Source organism: Hydra vulgaris, chromosome 07 (genome assembly GCF_038396675.1).
Source record: "Hydra vulgaris chromosome 07, alternate assembly HydraT2T_AEP".
NCBI lineage: Eukaryota > Metazoa > Cnidaria > Hydrozoa > Anthoathecata > Hydridae > Hydra > Hydra vulgaris.
This window is the reverse complement of record NC_088926.1, coordinates 2,702,849-2,720,000: the sequence shown is the minus strand read 5'-3', so window position 1 is coordinate 2,720,000 and position 17,152 is coordinate 2,702,849. Positions and strand designations below refer to the sequence as shown.

The following is a 17,152-nucleotide window of genomic DNA, read 5'->3' as shown; positions in this document are numbered from 1 at the left end:
CCTTTCCAATCGTAGTATAAAAGTTGTCCTTGATGGATAGCACTCTTCTTCTTATTCTATAACTGCCGGGGTTCCTTAAGGTTCTATCCTGGGCCCTATACTCTTTTTAATTTACATCAACGATCTTCCAGATATTCTCATCTAAGGTGGCACTGTTTGCTGATGATACTACCATTTATTCTTGTCGTGATAAGAAGCCAACACTCTCTGATTGCTTGGAGGGGCATTTGAGCTTGAAAAGGATCTCACTTCTGCTACAGCATGGGGCTCACAGTGGCTGGTAAACTTTAATTCAGATAAAACTCAATTTTTTTCAGCCAATCGTTAACGCAATAATTTAGAACTTCCTTTATTTATGAATGGTAATATACTCGATGAGTCATTCACTCTGATTAACTCTTACTTCCGATCTTTCTTGGAAACCATATATCAAATCTGTTGCAAAATTAGCATCTGCTAAGGTTGCATCTCTTTTCTAAAATTCATTCTTGTGTTACTCGTCATTCAATTAAGTCTCGTCCTTTTTCTGTGACTGTTGTTAAGTGCTCCAAAAACTTTTATTCGTCTAGTTTTTTTTCCTCAAACATCAGTTTTTGGGAATTCACTTCCTTCTTCTTGATTCATATAATTTGCAATCTTTTAAGTCATTCGTCAATCATTATCTTGCTCTACAATCTTAATATTTTCTCTTCCAGTAACTTCCAACTTTAATTAGTGGTTGCTTGCAGCCTTTTTGGAAGTGAAAGTTTTAAAAATAAAAAAAATTTATTCCAGATTGTAGTGGCAACTTGAACTTCCAAAGTTGTTGTAGCAACTTGAATATATTTTTGGTTTTATTTTAATTTTTCTAGCGCAACTTGTGAAAAAATTTTAAAATTCGTTTAGAACAGAAAACTCTGAACAATAACAACAACAACAAAATTTAAAAAGAAACATTAAAAAATTAAAAATTTAATTTTAACAAATAGAATTTTAAATCTATATTGTTTGTTTGACACATTTTAACAACGAGGATACATTTTTAGCACATCGATTGTTTGCGTAAAGTTACTTAGCTTTTAATGAATATTAAATGAATTATAATGAATGTTCATCACTTTAAAAGCAATATACTAAATCTTGTTTGTAAATATGCCTCAGTTGGCCATGTGAGAAGAAAGGTTTTTTGAAATAAAAAACAGTTTTATCTTATAATTAATGTTTAGTGTCATGTTGTCATGTTTTAGGCTTTTAACTAGTTAAACAATTTTAACCTTTAATCAATATTTATATACAATTTTGTAAATATAATATAATATAAATATAACCTGTAAGCATAATAAATGATTTTAATAATTAAATACAATCCTTTAAATATAATATAATATAAATATAATCTATAAATCTAACAAAAGATAAAATTTTTTTTTAAAAAACAACTTAAATGTAGATGAAATGTTTTTTCAACAAATTGTTATCAGTTTTCAAGAAGCGCATTAAAGGACATTTATATATATACATATACATATACATGGAATATATCAACTTAGGAGTTGTTAGTATTTGTATCTACATTAAAAACATGAAAGATTGAAATAATTATTTGATTTTTATTACTTTATTGTTATTTTTCTTGGAAATTAATATTAATAAAATTAATATTAATAAAATTAATATAATATTTTTGAAATGTGTGTTCCATTAAAATTAATTTAATTATTATGAATTATAGAAGTCAGAGTTCAAGTCCAACAAATTCTCTGGAATTAGTTCGTTCTGCTCTTCAGCCAAGTTTAAATTTGGAGATTGAAAAAGTTTTACATAGCTATCAAGAGGTTAACTTTGAATTATTAAAAATTTGTTAAATGCCCATTAGAGTTACAAATATAAAGTAAAATTTAATAAATATTTACTCGTAAAGGCAATAATAAATGTTATGATCTGGTAAATTCAGGGTGTCAATTCTGCTGGAAAAACTGGTAAAAAAGGCTGTTTTTGAAAATCATGCTGAAAAACTGAAAAAAATTTTTTTATCATCTTTGAGTGTTTACTGTTTAGTAATGTGTGTTTAATGATTGATTTTTTAAGTTTATTTCAAATCTTACTATCAATATTTATTCCTTTTAAAGTTTTATATAATTTATATATAGATTAGTATTGTTATGTTAGTATAAATATGGAATTAGATAAAAGTAAAAATGTAAAGAATCAAAGGTGGTTTCAAGAAGGCAGGTTGAGCGATGATAACTCCCAAGATTGGCTATAAAAAGATCTTAAAGATGATACTAAAAAAAGAGATGATACTAAATTTGGAGATTGAAAAAGTTTTACATAGCTATCAAGTGTAGTTTGCCACAGGTCAATAGAATTCTTTTCAATTGGTGTCTGCCTTGACAACCCAACACAAAATAAGTAAAACACAATATATCATCGAAGAAAATTCTTTTTGATTTTAATGCATCTAGGTTCTAGGATGTAAATATAAACAATGTAAAAGTTCGTTATTTTTAGCAACCCACAGAATTAGGGTCAGCATTCGGCAATGCCGACCTAACTGGTGACCTGGAAGTGTTTGAGGCAATAAATTATGGTCAAGCCTTTGTTTCACATTTTTTCTGCCAACCTGATGCTGACCTCACACCAATTAAGGTCAGCATTATTTTTCCTAATTCCAAGGGCTGTTTTAGTCTAGTTTCTTAGGTCATACAACACATGAAGACGTATTGACTCATTTCAGGGATATTGTTAAAAATTTGGAAATAACAAGTCTATATCAAATATCAATCGACAGTCCGAATATCAATCCAAAATTTTTTAAAGAATTCAGTGCCAGCTTGAAAATTTTACATTCTCTCATTGACATTGTAACTTCCAGTTTGCCTGTTGCCCATGGCAGTTTAAAGTATTTTCTGAATATTTAAAAAAGAGTGAATTTTTGATATTTAACTCATTTGATACGCAATTTGTTGTAGATTAATAATATAAAATGTTTATTTCCAACTTATTTTTTAATTTTTTGATAAATTTACTAACTAAAAAAATTATTAAGGAATAACAGCAATATTTAATCTTCTTTTGCGTTTTTCTCCATTTTTGAAATTTGCGAAACATTGTCTGATTGTAAGCATGATATCTTATGAAGCAGAAGTGCAAATCACTTCAAATTATCAGGAAATAGCTATTATACTATATTCTTGTTTGTTGACATTTCAAAGTTTTTAAATTCTGATCCAATCTTTTTTTTTTTGAATTTTTAAGCTTGAAAAAGTTTTTTTATTGCTCGATGTAAAAAAAAGTTTATAATTTTTAAATTTACCACTTTAAAAGTCTAGATCTTTCTTTGACTAATAATTTGTTATCTGATGAAATTATCTGTTATCTTTTAATGCAGGATTTGCCGTTTTTGAAGAACTGCATAATCTGAAAAAGGATAATTTGATGAAATTGGCTCAAAGCAATGATTTTTTTAAGATGGCCAAGTAATTTTTTTATTCAATGGGTAAAAAATTTTTTTGACAAATATTTTTACAAAAATTAAAAGAGCAAGAAGCTTTTAAATTTATTCATCCAAAGGATTGTCTTGTAGGCCTTTATTTAAATAAAAAATGACTTAGCACAATAGCTCTTTGTGATTTTGATAATATTTTTTATTTATTTAAGGACATAAACTTTTTTTTAAACTACCATAAAATAAATTACCGCAAAACAAGTTTAATTTACTAATCAAGAAAAACAAATCTAGAGTGTTATTTTGTTAATGTACATATTGTGTAATGTCTATTTTTTTTATTTTAAATATTTAAATTTAATATTACATTTTTTTATTATCATTTAACATAAATTAAGTTACTATATTTTTTGACATATAAATATAAATGAATTAAATTATGTAAATTTTTTTTTCACTATTTGCGCTTCGCAAATAATTATTTTCTCCTTTTAAAAAATTATTAACTAACAAAAAATATTACTTGTTGCAAAGAAAAAAACTTGAGTTAAAGTCGTAAGGTAAAGTGAATATTTCAGGGATTATCTTTTTCCAGATATTCCCAGAGTTCCGGATATTTTTTTCAACTTTTAGTTTTTCCAGATATCCAAAACATTATCCATACATGCAAGTTTAGGTGTATATTTTTGTGATATATTTGTTTTTTAAGCTTTTTGACTCGAAAATTATGGAAGGTTTGAAAAAAAGTTTGAATCAACTCAGCTAAAAGCGAAATTAAAAGGAAAATAAGGAAAAACATGTTCCATATTTTTTCCGGATATTTTATCCAAACAATTTTTGGGATTTTTAAAAAATGACTATAAAAATATGAAAGAAGATATTTAAGGTGTCAAAAAGAAAGATTTACAAAAGCCTTAAAAAAAGCTGTGATTTATTTGAATCAGAAAAGTATAAAAACAGGATGAAATTCCAAGGCACAAAAAACCAAAATAAATTTTTTTTGAGTATAAAGGAACAGTTACGGAATATGGTGAATACCATGGAGTAGAGTACCATGAGTAATATGAGTACCATGTGAGGTGAGTACCATAGAGTACTTGAATTAAAACTGATTTAAAAAAATAAAAGTCATGCTTGCCTGAAATTTTTATTTTCCTGAGTGACAGATAAGTCACTGTTGCTACAGTTGAGCTTTTGAGTCATATATTCAGACTTTTGTTTGCTGTTTGATAAAGTGAAAACAATTTGCAAATAGATAAAGTGAAAGGAGTTGGTCAACTTGATTAGAAACATTGATAAAAATGCTGTTAGTAGAGTGGAGAAAAAAACAGTGTAGAATAATGCAAGTGACAATGTGTGATCAAAAGTTGCGTTTCCCTAATGGAAATAAAAAAGTTAGTTAAAGGAATCAGATCTGATAAATATATAATTTTATATGTAAGTATATTCCTAGGCCAAGCGATGTTGATGTGAATATGTTTTTTGCAGTCAAAATTTTTCATGATGTAACACTACATAAGTAATATAAAAATTAAAAACACATTGAAACACATTAAGACATTTTTATTATTTATAGTCCTATAGTCATAAGTAGTGACATACATACTCAAACTCCAAGTAGTACTCGAACTCCAAGTAGTACTCGAACTCCAAGTAGTACTCAAACTCCAAGTAGTACTCGAACTCCAAGTAGTACTCGAACTCCAAGTAGTACTCGAACTCCAAGTAGTACTCGAACTCCAAGTAGTACTCGAACTCCAAGTAGTACTCAAACTCCAAGTAGTACTCGAACTCCAAGTAGTACTCGAACTCCAAGTAGTACTCGAACTCCAAGTAGTACTCGAACTCCAAGTAGTACTCAAACTCCAAGTAGTACTCGAACTCCAAGGGGCAAAAGAAAAGAGTTTAACTTGGTGAATGTTTGAGCTATCAAGTGATTGGAATTTAAAAACACATCAAGTTGCCGCAAGTTCTAATTATCTCAGATTTGAGTTATCAAGAGTTTACTGTATTACATTGCATTAAAATTTTATGATTGTGTGTGTAACTGCACATATTTTTTTATCTATAATAAAAGCACTTAACTAGATGAACAAAAAACAATTTTAAGAGTTATGAATTATGAATTATGAATTTTAAGCGTTTTTTTTTGTAAAAGTTTTTTAAAAAAAAGAATTTTTGTTTATCTAGTTTAGTGCTTTTATTGTGGCCTTATTGAGGTCTTCAAATTGAACCAAATGTGTAATTTTTGTTATTATTTAAATGTTAATCTAAATTGATTGAGTATGATAACTATGGTAATATGATAAAATTTGGTTGCCAAGATATACAATCAATTAAAAAAAAATTTAAAGAAAGTTTTGAAAAAGTACCCTAAATAAATGGTTAGCTGATTTATTTGTAGAACATTAAACCATAGTTCTTAGATTTAAATGTTGTCAGTTTAGGTACCAATGCTTTAAAGGAATTAAATAATTAGCATTACAATTGTTTCAAATATTTTTTTTTTTTTTTTTTTTTTGTTATTCACCTCCTCAAGGCCGAGAAGGCCACTACAGACGAGGAGGTTACTTAATAGTGGTTATAACCCTCTCTCAACTCTATAACTCCGAAACACGAACCTTGACGAACAAGGCCGCTGCGCGGAGAAACAAGTTGAGCGCGGTACTACCAGGGACGTGGTGGGGATCGAACTCGGAACCTCTCGCTTATGAAGCAAGCGTTTTACCACTACACCACTACCACATTACAAATACAAATAGGGTCATGGCACCACCTACCGCGACTTTAAAAAAACTTTTAACTTCAAAACTTCTTAACTCCAAAACCATAATAGATTTTTATTTAGGGTTTTCGAATTAATATTTTATACTCAATTATTAACTAAATTATATAATTCGAATTTGAGTAAAGTTATTTTTTTAATGTTATTTTTAATTTTTTGTAAGATCTAGTACGTTTCTTCACCTACCGCAATAAAGCACCACCTACCGTAATCGATACTCCACCTACCATGTATATTTTAATTTTACTTTTATATATTTAAATCGAGAAACAAATACATAAATTTAATATGATTACAAAACAAAGAAGACATTGGTTATAAAATTATTCACCAAAGCTTTTTTCTGAATTTAAACTTTTTTTCTTTTTAAATTTTTTTTTAATGTTTTTTTTTTTGTCTTTTATTTTAATTTTCTTTTGTAACAGCTTGTTTTCTTTTAGACTTTTCTTGTTTTTCTTTTTCTTTCAATTCTTTTTTTTCAGCTTTATTTTTACGTTCAATTTTTTTGATATCTTCTTTTCCTTTGCATTTTCTCTAGTTATCTGAATCTCTAACCATTTGGATGAAGTTACAACGCTCGGTAATCGTTCAACTTGTTTCAGTATTTTTTTCGTGATTGGTTGTTTTGGCCATAAAAGAAAGTCGTGTAATGGGTTTACATCTTTTATTATTTGTTTATTTGAATCTGGTGGATCTGCTGCTTATTTACTTTTACCGGATTCATCTATTGTTACGTTTTTTCCAAATTCGCTAACATTACTAGATACGATTTCATTTTGCATACTGCTAATATCTAAATACGATTCTTTATTGATTTCATTGTTCAATACATTATAGTTGGCTTCTATTAAATTTATGGTTTGTTTGGAGCTACTGCTAAATTTAAGTTTTTTCCAAAAATTAAATAATTCTCTGAAGTCAGTTTCCCCTCCCCATTCTTTATTTCCAGTTTTTTCAAACTGTAGCAATACTTCAGGTGCAACATTGTTTTTAAATATGTTTCCCGCGTTATTATGGCTTGGAAGATTTGTTTCATTATTATCAATTGTGGAATTCAATTTAACACATTGAATTACTTTTTTATAATCAACATTGTTCGTATTAAATAGGAATATTCCTGTCAACCTAATTCCGTTAATAATATTTTTTTTCATATTTGGACCCATAACAAAATTATTCAACAACATTGGTATATTTTCTTTGCAAATTTCATTAAAATCGTTATCCAATTTAAATTGCCGACAAATGTTCTGCCACTTTTTTTTCATTGGTCTAACACATCTAATGGTTGTAAAATGTGTGTAACATTAGGAAACAATAAAATCAAATGAATTCTTTCCGAAGAGCAATACATGCTGAGCTCTTTAGACAGATGCGAGCGATATCCATCCATGAACATATATATAGGTAATTGTGTATTAATAGATTTCAAATATGGTACTAACACATTTGTGAAGAACTCATAAAAGTATTCGGTTGTCATCCAGCCACTGTCATTTTTACCGAGTCCCCTACCAGGTGGTGCAGCAGCAGCAATAGTTTTTGGCATTCGAGCATACTTGTATAATGTTAATGATGGTGCAAATTCACCATTTGCATTTAAGCAAAATAGAGTTGTAAGGTTTTCCTTATCGCTGTTGTTGCAGTCTTCATAAACAGTTCTTCCTCTAATGCCAATTTCTTTTACAGCTTTTTGGTGCTAACTCAAAACCAGTTTCGCCTAAATTAAAAACACGAGATGGATTATTAAGGTAATACGCATCATCGCCTAATAATTCATACACTTCATTAAACCATTTTCTTATCGATGCTTCAGTTATAAGAGCTCAAGCTCGACTAATATGCTTTGCTCGTTTTTGCGATAATTCCTTATGACAACGCATAAATTTATAAAACCAGTTTTTACTTGGGATATCATCTTTAAATGGTGTTTTTATACCTCGCCCTATAACTATTTTTTGTACTATCTTAAAAACTTTTTTGTTATTGCAAAACCTATGTTAGCGCACTGCATTAACAAAGCAACCAATTCATTCTCTATTTCTTCTCCAAGATATGATTTAAAGTCAGAGTTTTATCGTTTGGGTTGGCTTTTACCAGATAATTTGTCGCGTAAGGTACTTTCAGGAACATTAAACTTTTTGCTGACACATAAAATTTTTTCACCTTCATTTAAATCTCTAAGTGCTACATGCAGTTGTTCTTCTGAATACAAAAGCTTTTCTCGAATATATATATATTTTTTGAACCTTGCATCTTTGTAATCGGATTCATTTTACATAATAAATAAAGTATAAAAAACATATCAAATAAATACTCCCAAGGGTTAAATTACCTTTAATTGGTAATTGAGTTGAACTGAAATGGTTTTTTAGAGAGAAAATTTCACAAAATAAAACACGTCAGAAAAAATATTTTTATAAACGGTAAGTGATAACTATTATAATTTTCGTAATCACCTACTGTGTAAAAGATTAAACAATGTTATACAAAAAATACTAATATTGTTTTATAAAATTTAAAATATTTAATGTTTTTACAACTATTTTAAACTTTTATCAAAAAAATTATATAAGTTTTAAGCCGTAAAAAAACTAGACAAACTTTTACTGCTAAAGATTTTCTTGAGAAAGCAATAAAAAATCATTTGCGGGTAAAAAAACATCTCAAATCTTTAAAAATATATATTTTTTTAAATTATTTATTAGTGAAATAAATTAGTTTTGTATAAAACAATACTAAAAGATAAATTAAAAAAAAAAACATAAAAAATTTATTAATTTTTTCAAAAACCACGGTAGGTGCTTCTTCACGGTAGGGGGTGCCATGACCCTATTATTTAGTAAAAAAATTAGAGATAAGAGAAGATGTTATATAGCATATAGTTCAAAAGAACAATAATTGTTATTTGTATAAGTTACCAGTTTTATATTTTTATTTATTTTAATTACCAGTGTTTTTTATTTTTATTTTGTATCTTTATTAAGTGCGTCCAAATCAGTAACAGTACTAAAATTATTACTACTTGAGACCAAACAATGAAACTACTAAACTTCTTGAGGCGAAACAATGAAACACGTTTTTTTAATACTTACTATTTGAGATGAAACTATGAAATATGAATTGTTACTACTTACTACTTGAGATAAAACTATAAAATACAAATTTTATTTGATACAAATAAAGTTTTGAAAAAAAGTATGTTCAAAAAGTCTGCCAACTTAGTTTATTTTTATGTATTTGTATAAATATATTGTATTTTTAATTTAAGTACTATTGTTTATATTATACAATATATTATGTTTCCACTTTTAAGAATTTTTTGTGTGGGTTTTTAGATGTTTCAAATGGCCGCTTTTAATATTAGTGATAATTTGAAGGAACCAATCACAGAGGAGCACATTAGTCACATTCTTAGAAGAAGTTTAGAAGAGGTAAAAAATTTCAAAAGTTCTTTACTACTACTACTACTACTACTACTACTACTACTACTACTACTACTACTACTACTACTACTACTACTACTACTACTACTACTACTACTACTACTCTTACGGGCTTGGTCAGGAAGGTAAGCGATCGTGCGCCATTATATGACCACACAAGTGTTAAATTGTTTTGAGGATTTGACCACAGCTATCAACATTTTAAAAACATGCTGAATAAAAAAGAATTTAAATTACATGTTTGAAATTTATGATCATAATTTTTATTTTTACTATTATTTTTATATTAGCAAAACACTTTTCAATAAAGTCAAAATATACTTATAATAATTTTTGTTAAAAGTATTAATTAAAGTTTATGTAATTTTTTTTGATTTATATTAAATAATTTATATAAGCATGCATTTTTTATAATAAACGTTATTTAAAAAAATAAAAATTTAAGTTTTATAGACAATGAGTTTTTTAGACAACAATAGTTTCTTAAACAAACTTTGTTATTATAAATATATATTATTATAACAATAGTCTCTTAAACAAACTTTGTTATTTGTTATTTGTCAGACTATTGTTATCTATAATTAAAATTAAAAAACTTAAAATTTTCTTTAAAATTAAATGACTATTGTTTTTGAAATTCGTTACAAAAAATAAATCTTTAATGTTTGTATTTTATTGAATCTGCTTTTAAATTGAGTAACAAAATACTTCTAATGATTTTTTATGTAAAATATAACTATAGTTTAAGTGTGAATATTTATTAAACAATCATTAGAAGTAAATTGTTTCTTTATTTTAAGGGTTTTCCATAATATATTTCCCATAGTAAGGATAAAAGATTTAAAGTTTATTATTCCAAACTTTAAATCTTTTATCCTTACTATGGGAACTTTTTAGTTTTCATTTAGTTATATTTTTATATTATGTGTTTTAATTTTAGTTATACTTTTTATTCTCTTGTTTGTTTTTTCTTTTTTTAAATTTTTTTTAGATTTTTTTCTTTTTTTAAATTTTTAAAAGTTTTAGTTTAGTTAAAACAAAATCTAAAAAAGCACTTAAAAACATGCCATTTTAAAGCTGTGGTCAAATTGTCAAAACAAAATACTATTTGCATGGTCATATAATGGCGTGTGATTGCATGCCTTTCTAACCAAGCCTGCTACTGCTACCACCACTACTACTACCTGCGCACAAAATAACAGGTGATCAACAGCCAACAACTGCCAGAAATGATCAAAATTTTTGTTTTGACCTCCCAAAATAAATTCTTGCCAGTTTAGTTGACCAAGTTAAAATAAGTTGACTTTTAGAAAATAAGCTTTTGAAAACAATCAGGCTGTGTTTTGAAAATACTAAAACCACTTAAAATTTTACCACCATTGCAATGAATAAACCTTATTAACTTGTTTTGCAATTTAAATAAACTATAGTTATCATTAATTAACACCAATTATCATCAATTATCATTAGCACATTTTTTTTATTGAGTTAATAATAAAACCATTAGCAATTTTAACCATTACCATTAGTAATTTTTATAGTTGCATTTTTATAAAACAGTCTTCTACTACTAAATGCGCAGTTTCAATTATTTTAACTTTTTGTGCGAAAAATAACTATCTAAGATTTACCTTTCCATTATCATCACATGCTAATATTTCATATTTTCTACAGCTACACTTGGTTTCTATTTAAAATAATGATCGTAGTAATAAAATTCAATATTAAGAACATCTTCATAAATTTTCAACTATTGTGATTTTTTAATAAAAAAAGCTATGACTTGATTTAAAATTATGATAAATGCTTTTAAAGCATAAAGCATTAGGGGAGTAATAAATTACAAAGATCTTTTTAAATTAAAACTTTCTTATGTTTTGTTAATCAATTTAATTAAGAAGTTTAGTTTTAAAATTTTAATAAAAATTTAAACAAGTTAACAGTTAAATGTTAAACATCTAAAACTAATTTGATGTTATCAAACCTCTTTTTTTAATCAAGACTACGTTTTTTTTTTAAATCGGCTCTTATGAACTGTTTTAAACTGGCAAGATTTCAAATTGTTAAATAAAGGTTTAGTTATTTACTGTAAATCTTTGTGGCAGGGTTGATAGGATTAAATTGCAAGTCTTCACTAAATCACTAACTCCTCCACCCATTGAGCATGACATAAGTTATGGATGACCCCTAATGCTTTTTATTAATTGAAAAAGGTGGCTTGTTTAAAAAACAGGAATTTAAACAAAAAAAAGACATGTTTTATTAAAAAAAAAAAACATCAATAGGTTTTGGGTTTTTTTTTTATAAATATTTTTTTTTCAATTCTGCTTTGTGGAGAGTTTTCAATAAAAAAAGCTATGATTTGATTTAAAATTATAAATAATACTTTTAAAGCATAAATAATTATTTTTTTATTTACAAATTTTAGTGTTACAAAAAAAATTAGTCAACCGGTCAATAAAAACAGTTAATTGTCAATTCTATGTGTTAGCCAATCAAATTGACCCTCTACCTTCAATTTTTTATTTTGTGCGCTGATTCTACTACTTTAAATACTTTTAAATTCTTTTTTAGGCAAAGTCATTATTTAAAATTCATACTGATTTGGAAGAAGGAAGCAGCTTGAAAAAAGAAGAAGGACTAATGACATCTGCTCGTAGTGTTATAATAAAAAAGGTAGTTTTCCTAAGAATTTAATTTTATACTATAAATTGAATCAGAATTTAAATCTTCCATTTTTTAGTGGAGAAAATAAAAGATTTTTAAGACTATGTTTTTAATTTTTAAGTATTTGTTTATTTTTATAATTGTTTTCTCTTTTTATTTAATAAAAATTAGTTTAATAATTGAATATATACAGTGTGTTAGCTAACCTCTTCAAGTTTGTTTATAGTAAGATTCTGATTGTATATAATGAGGGACTTTCCAATTTTAGAGGGCCTTTTTTTTTATATTATCTGCAAAAATAAAAGGCTAGCTCAAATGATCAATAAATTTGTTTCTGATCAAAATGCATAGAACTTGATAAAAAAATGCTAACAAAAAAGGTTTTGTTTAAAAACATTTTAAAACAACAAACATATCAAAGATAAAAACCTATCATAGGATAAAAATGATGTGTTTGCATTGTGGATTTAATGGTGTATTTTGCATGTGTTTGGAGGCTCAGTATATGGAAATGTTTTTTTGGTACAAATGAAATGTATAACTGCTGAATCAGCTAATACATCTACAAAAAAAAAAAAAAAATCTTGTTTGATTTCATTAATTTGAAAATTTTATGGCAAAAGCAAACAATACATTTTCCAGAAAGACAGCACGTACAAGATGTAATAGTTTAACACAAAGTAGATAAATTAAATTTTTTTTCTAGAGTTTTTTTTAACTTAAAAAAAAATAGCAATACACAACACACTGAGTTCACCTGTTTTGATATGATAATGAAAATGATTTTGACTTGGAAATTTTTTTGCTATTTTTTATTTTTTTTATTTACTTTTTTTTTTTATTACTTTAATTATGTGCTGGACAAAATAAAAATTTAATGTAATTAATAAAAAAATGCTTTCAAGAAGTTACACTTTCTTTCTTTACATGAAGCCTGCTACCTTCAGTGTGACCATGTTTATAGTTAACTAGATGTTTTGAGCAAAGCTTCTAAATTGTTGGATGGAAAAATTTCCTTGTTATTGTATAAAAATCTTACCTTTGTTAAAAAAGTTTTTTAACCTTTTAAAAAAATATTAAACTGTTGTAAAAATTACCCCAAATGTTCTAAAGAAATTTAATCTTTCACAAGTGCAACATTTTTCTCTTCTCGTCTCAGGTTTTCAAAAAAACTGAGACGAATCATGAGTGTCAAAAGCAGATGGAAAAAAGAAATTTACTTAATTTACTTAAATTTATTTTTATTACATTTATTATTGAAAAATCAATGTAAAGTATAATATGTATATGTATATATATATATATATATATATATATATATATATATATATATATATATATATATATATATATATATATATATATATATATATATATGTATATGTATATATATATATATTTTTATAATTTACCTCCCCTAGGCCAAGAAGGCCACTACAGATGAGGAGGTTACTTGTGGTTATAACTCTCTCTCAATTCTATAACTCCGAAACACAAACCTTGACGAACAAGGCCGCTGTGCAGAGAAGCAAGTTAAGCGCGGTACTACCAGAGCGCTCTACCACTACACCACTACCGCATATGTGTATATATATATATATATATATATATATATATATATATATATATATATATATATATATATATATATATATATATATATATAATAACCTTAAAAATACTGCTGATGAACTGCTTATTAAAATAAATAAAGCATGGTGAAAAATAAAGTTGGTTTCTAAATTACAGAACTAAAAGGCAGAACTTAAAAAGTTTTATTAAAAAAACTCTAAAATTTAAAATAGAATGCAAATTGCATGAAACTTAGTCGTAAAAAACAGTTTTATTTTTATTACATTTTTATAAAATATACTGAAATAACCTTCTTCTGCACATTTATCAATTGAATCGGTGAAAAGAAGAGCAGTACTAGTCCAATATTTTCATTCCGAGATTATCAATGTTTAAGTTTTAAACAGTTATAGTTTATAAACTATTTACTTTGGATGCCAGTTGGCAAAAAATAATGAAAGAAAGATGGACTAGTATTATTTTTGTAGTACATAGAGAGATCGACATAAGTTTAATGAAATTATGAAAAAAAGTGCAAATAACAAATAATGAACTAGTGCTGTTCTTCTTCTCACCAACTCAATTAAAGGTTTGGTTTAGGGCATATATGTTCTAGGACTTATATATGAATAAATTGGGCTAAATAAAGAAGTTTTATTACAACAAGAATTTTTTTTTTTAATTCTTTCTTTTTTTCTTTTTCTGTAAAGTTCTACTTCTAAAAGTTTTCAAATAATTTTTTTTCTTTCTAAAATTTTTAAAGTTTTTGATTTTTAATTTTATTTTCCTGTTGTTTTTTGGTTAATTTTATGGAAACAGTTTTAATGGGAACATTTTCTTTTCAGAGCAAGCCAAAGCGTGAAGACAGGTTTTACACTTTTTTTATGGTTTTTTTTTATTTTGTATGAGAATTCTTATTTTGTTTTGCATTTGTTAAATTTTTTCAGAGAAATTAGAGTTAAAGACAACTTTAATTACCCACCAGTAAGTATTTATACTTTAATTGTTAATCATGATATGTGTATTATATAGTTCATGTTTTTAATTACAATTAAAAGATTGTAACGTAGCAAGGATTTACTAAAATTCAAATAATAAGTTATTTGTTTGAAAAAATAAAAAATTTCAAAACAAATTTCATGTTTGTTAATATTATTAATTTAATACTTTGGAAAATATATGTACTTAAAAACTAATCCAAATCAGCAATTTGTTGTTTTAGTTGATTCTTTTATAGATAAATATAATTTAGGTTTAATGTCTAACTTGGTATTTTTTGATTATTTTATTGCTGTTTACTAAAAAGAATTGAAAATTAAAATGAGAATTTCTTACTAAACAAAGAATTTAAGTCAGTAATTGCAAAAAAAATTTAAATTTTTTTGTGATGCAAAAAAAAAAATTTTTTTTTTGCGATATAAAGAAAGCTAGAACAAAAATTAGAGATCAAAAAAATAAAAAAATAAAAAATTAAAAAAAAACTGTAAATTATAATTCAATACTTTATCAATGTAAATAGTGTATGTAGTGCTGACTTTAAGATTTCATTTGTCATTTCTGAAATCTGACCAGCTGCTATATTTGATAATATTTTTTGTCTTTTTATCATGAAAAGGATAGAAAAACAAAAGGATGAAAGAACCACTCATCAACCTTTTATTTCTTTGACACCTGCATTACCTAGATCAGTCTTACATGTATCAAAATTTATAGGTGTTGATAGATAATGAAACCCCTTATTGCAATAATAACTGTAAAATTTTTAGAGTTTATGAAGTTTATCTCATGAAACAAAAAAATAAGATGGGAAAAAAAGAAACTATAATTACTCTTTTATTGTTTAAACACCAGACAGTAAAATTTACTACATTTATATACAGATTAGTGTTAAACAAATCCTCCCAAATTTTTTGATATGTAAAATGTGATGAAATAATAACTTAGATGCCCTTGTTGGGTGCCATAACCTTAAGTAAAAACTTTGGTTATGGGTTGAGTACAAGTTATATAATGAGAACAAGTCATATGACTGGTTCTATCAATTGTGAAAGAACTTGAAATATGTTAGTAGGTTTTTATAACTGTTAAACATTTTTTATTTTTAAAACTATTTCAAGTTGAGTTTCTTCAAAAATGTTTATAAAATTTGGATGGAATCTTGAGTTGATTAGCATTGCTTACCACCACTAAGATATTTACCATCACTGCCATTAGGATGGTTTGCTAGATCTAAATGTCTATTTCTTGAAGTATTGTAAATCTTCAACACTTTTAGCCAATCCATCATACTTGCCATGCTATCTAAGAATAAGTGTAAGATGCTTTCCAACATTAACAAAATCCTCATTTCCATTAGTTCCATCAGAGTCTTTACAACTTAGTTAAAATAAAATACATTGAAATTATTTTTGAAGTTTTCTTTAAACAAAACAACATTTTTATTTCAAAATTATAAAAATTATTCCTTATTTTTTTTTTTAATTTATTCACATTTTTTACTTTTTGACAATTCTTCTAAGCTGACTTTATATTTGAAAAAGAATTTTGTTTTAAAAATTAACAGATGAAAACAGTTTTTGTTGTTTCAAACTATTTTTAAATATTTTTTTACATTTATAAAAAACTTTTTTCAAGTTTTTTTTTCATGTTTTGCTTCATATTTTAGTTACTTTTATATATTTACCATTTTTATTCTTTTTTAATTATAAATTAGTTATAATTTAGTTACTTATTTACATAGTGGGAGGAATCAAGATTGAACGAAGATGTTGAAGTGATCATGGGTGTTAAAGCAAACAAGTATTTATTTTTATTTAAAATCAACAAATCGAATTATTTAAAAAAATTCTTTTTACTGGAAAAAAATTGAAAAGTTAAAAAAAAAAAGTTAAAAAGTTTAACTAAATAATAAATAAAGGTGTATCATGATTTTTTAAAAAAAATAAGAAAATATGTAAGAATCCTTTTTCACTGAAGATATGAATACTATTAACAGCTTTGTTGTGTTTACTATTAACAGCTTTGTTGCGTTTACTATTAACAGCTTTGTTGTGTTTATGTAAAAATGTTTCAAACCAATTATTATTCAAATCATAAAAAATTTTTTAGAATACTTGGTTTTGCATCTGCGCGTGGAAGACTCTATATTAGACATCCACAACTTTTCAAGGTTTTTTTTTTTACTGTTTTATTGGCTTTTAGTATAAATTGTTAACTCTTTTTTTTGCTAAATTATGTGAACATAATTTAGCAAAA

At 25.9% G+C, this 17,152-nt stretch overlaps 1 protein-coding gene across 2 annotated transcripts in view; it reads left to right on the top strand.

The window, feature by feature from the left end:
• The window catches only part of LOC100202519 (deoxynucleotidyltransferase terminal-interacting protein 1), a 69,095-nt gene that overhangs the window by 30,978 nt on the left and 20,965 nt on the right, over positions 1-17,152 (top strand). For both annotated transcript variants that reach the window (XM_065800797.1, XM_065800798.1), the window contains exons 4-10: positions 1,712-1,814; positions 9,551-9,646; positions 12,233-12,334; positions 14,743-14,765; positions 14,845-14,881; positions 16,638-16,696; positions 17,006-17,066. In XM_065800797.1, the coding sequence (XP_065656869.1) occupies positions 1,712-1,814; positions 9,551-9,646; positions 12,233-12,334; positions 14,743-14,765; positions 14,845-14,881; positions 16,638-16,696; positions 17,006-17,066 (481 nt within the window). The remainder of the gene's footprint in view (positions 1-1,711; positions 1,815-9,550; positions 9,647-12,232; positions 12,335-14,742; positions 14,766-14,844; positions 14,882-16,637; positions 16,697-17,005; positions 17,067-17,152) is intronic.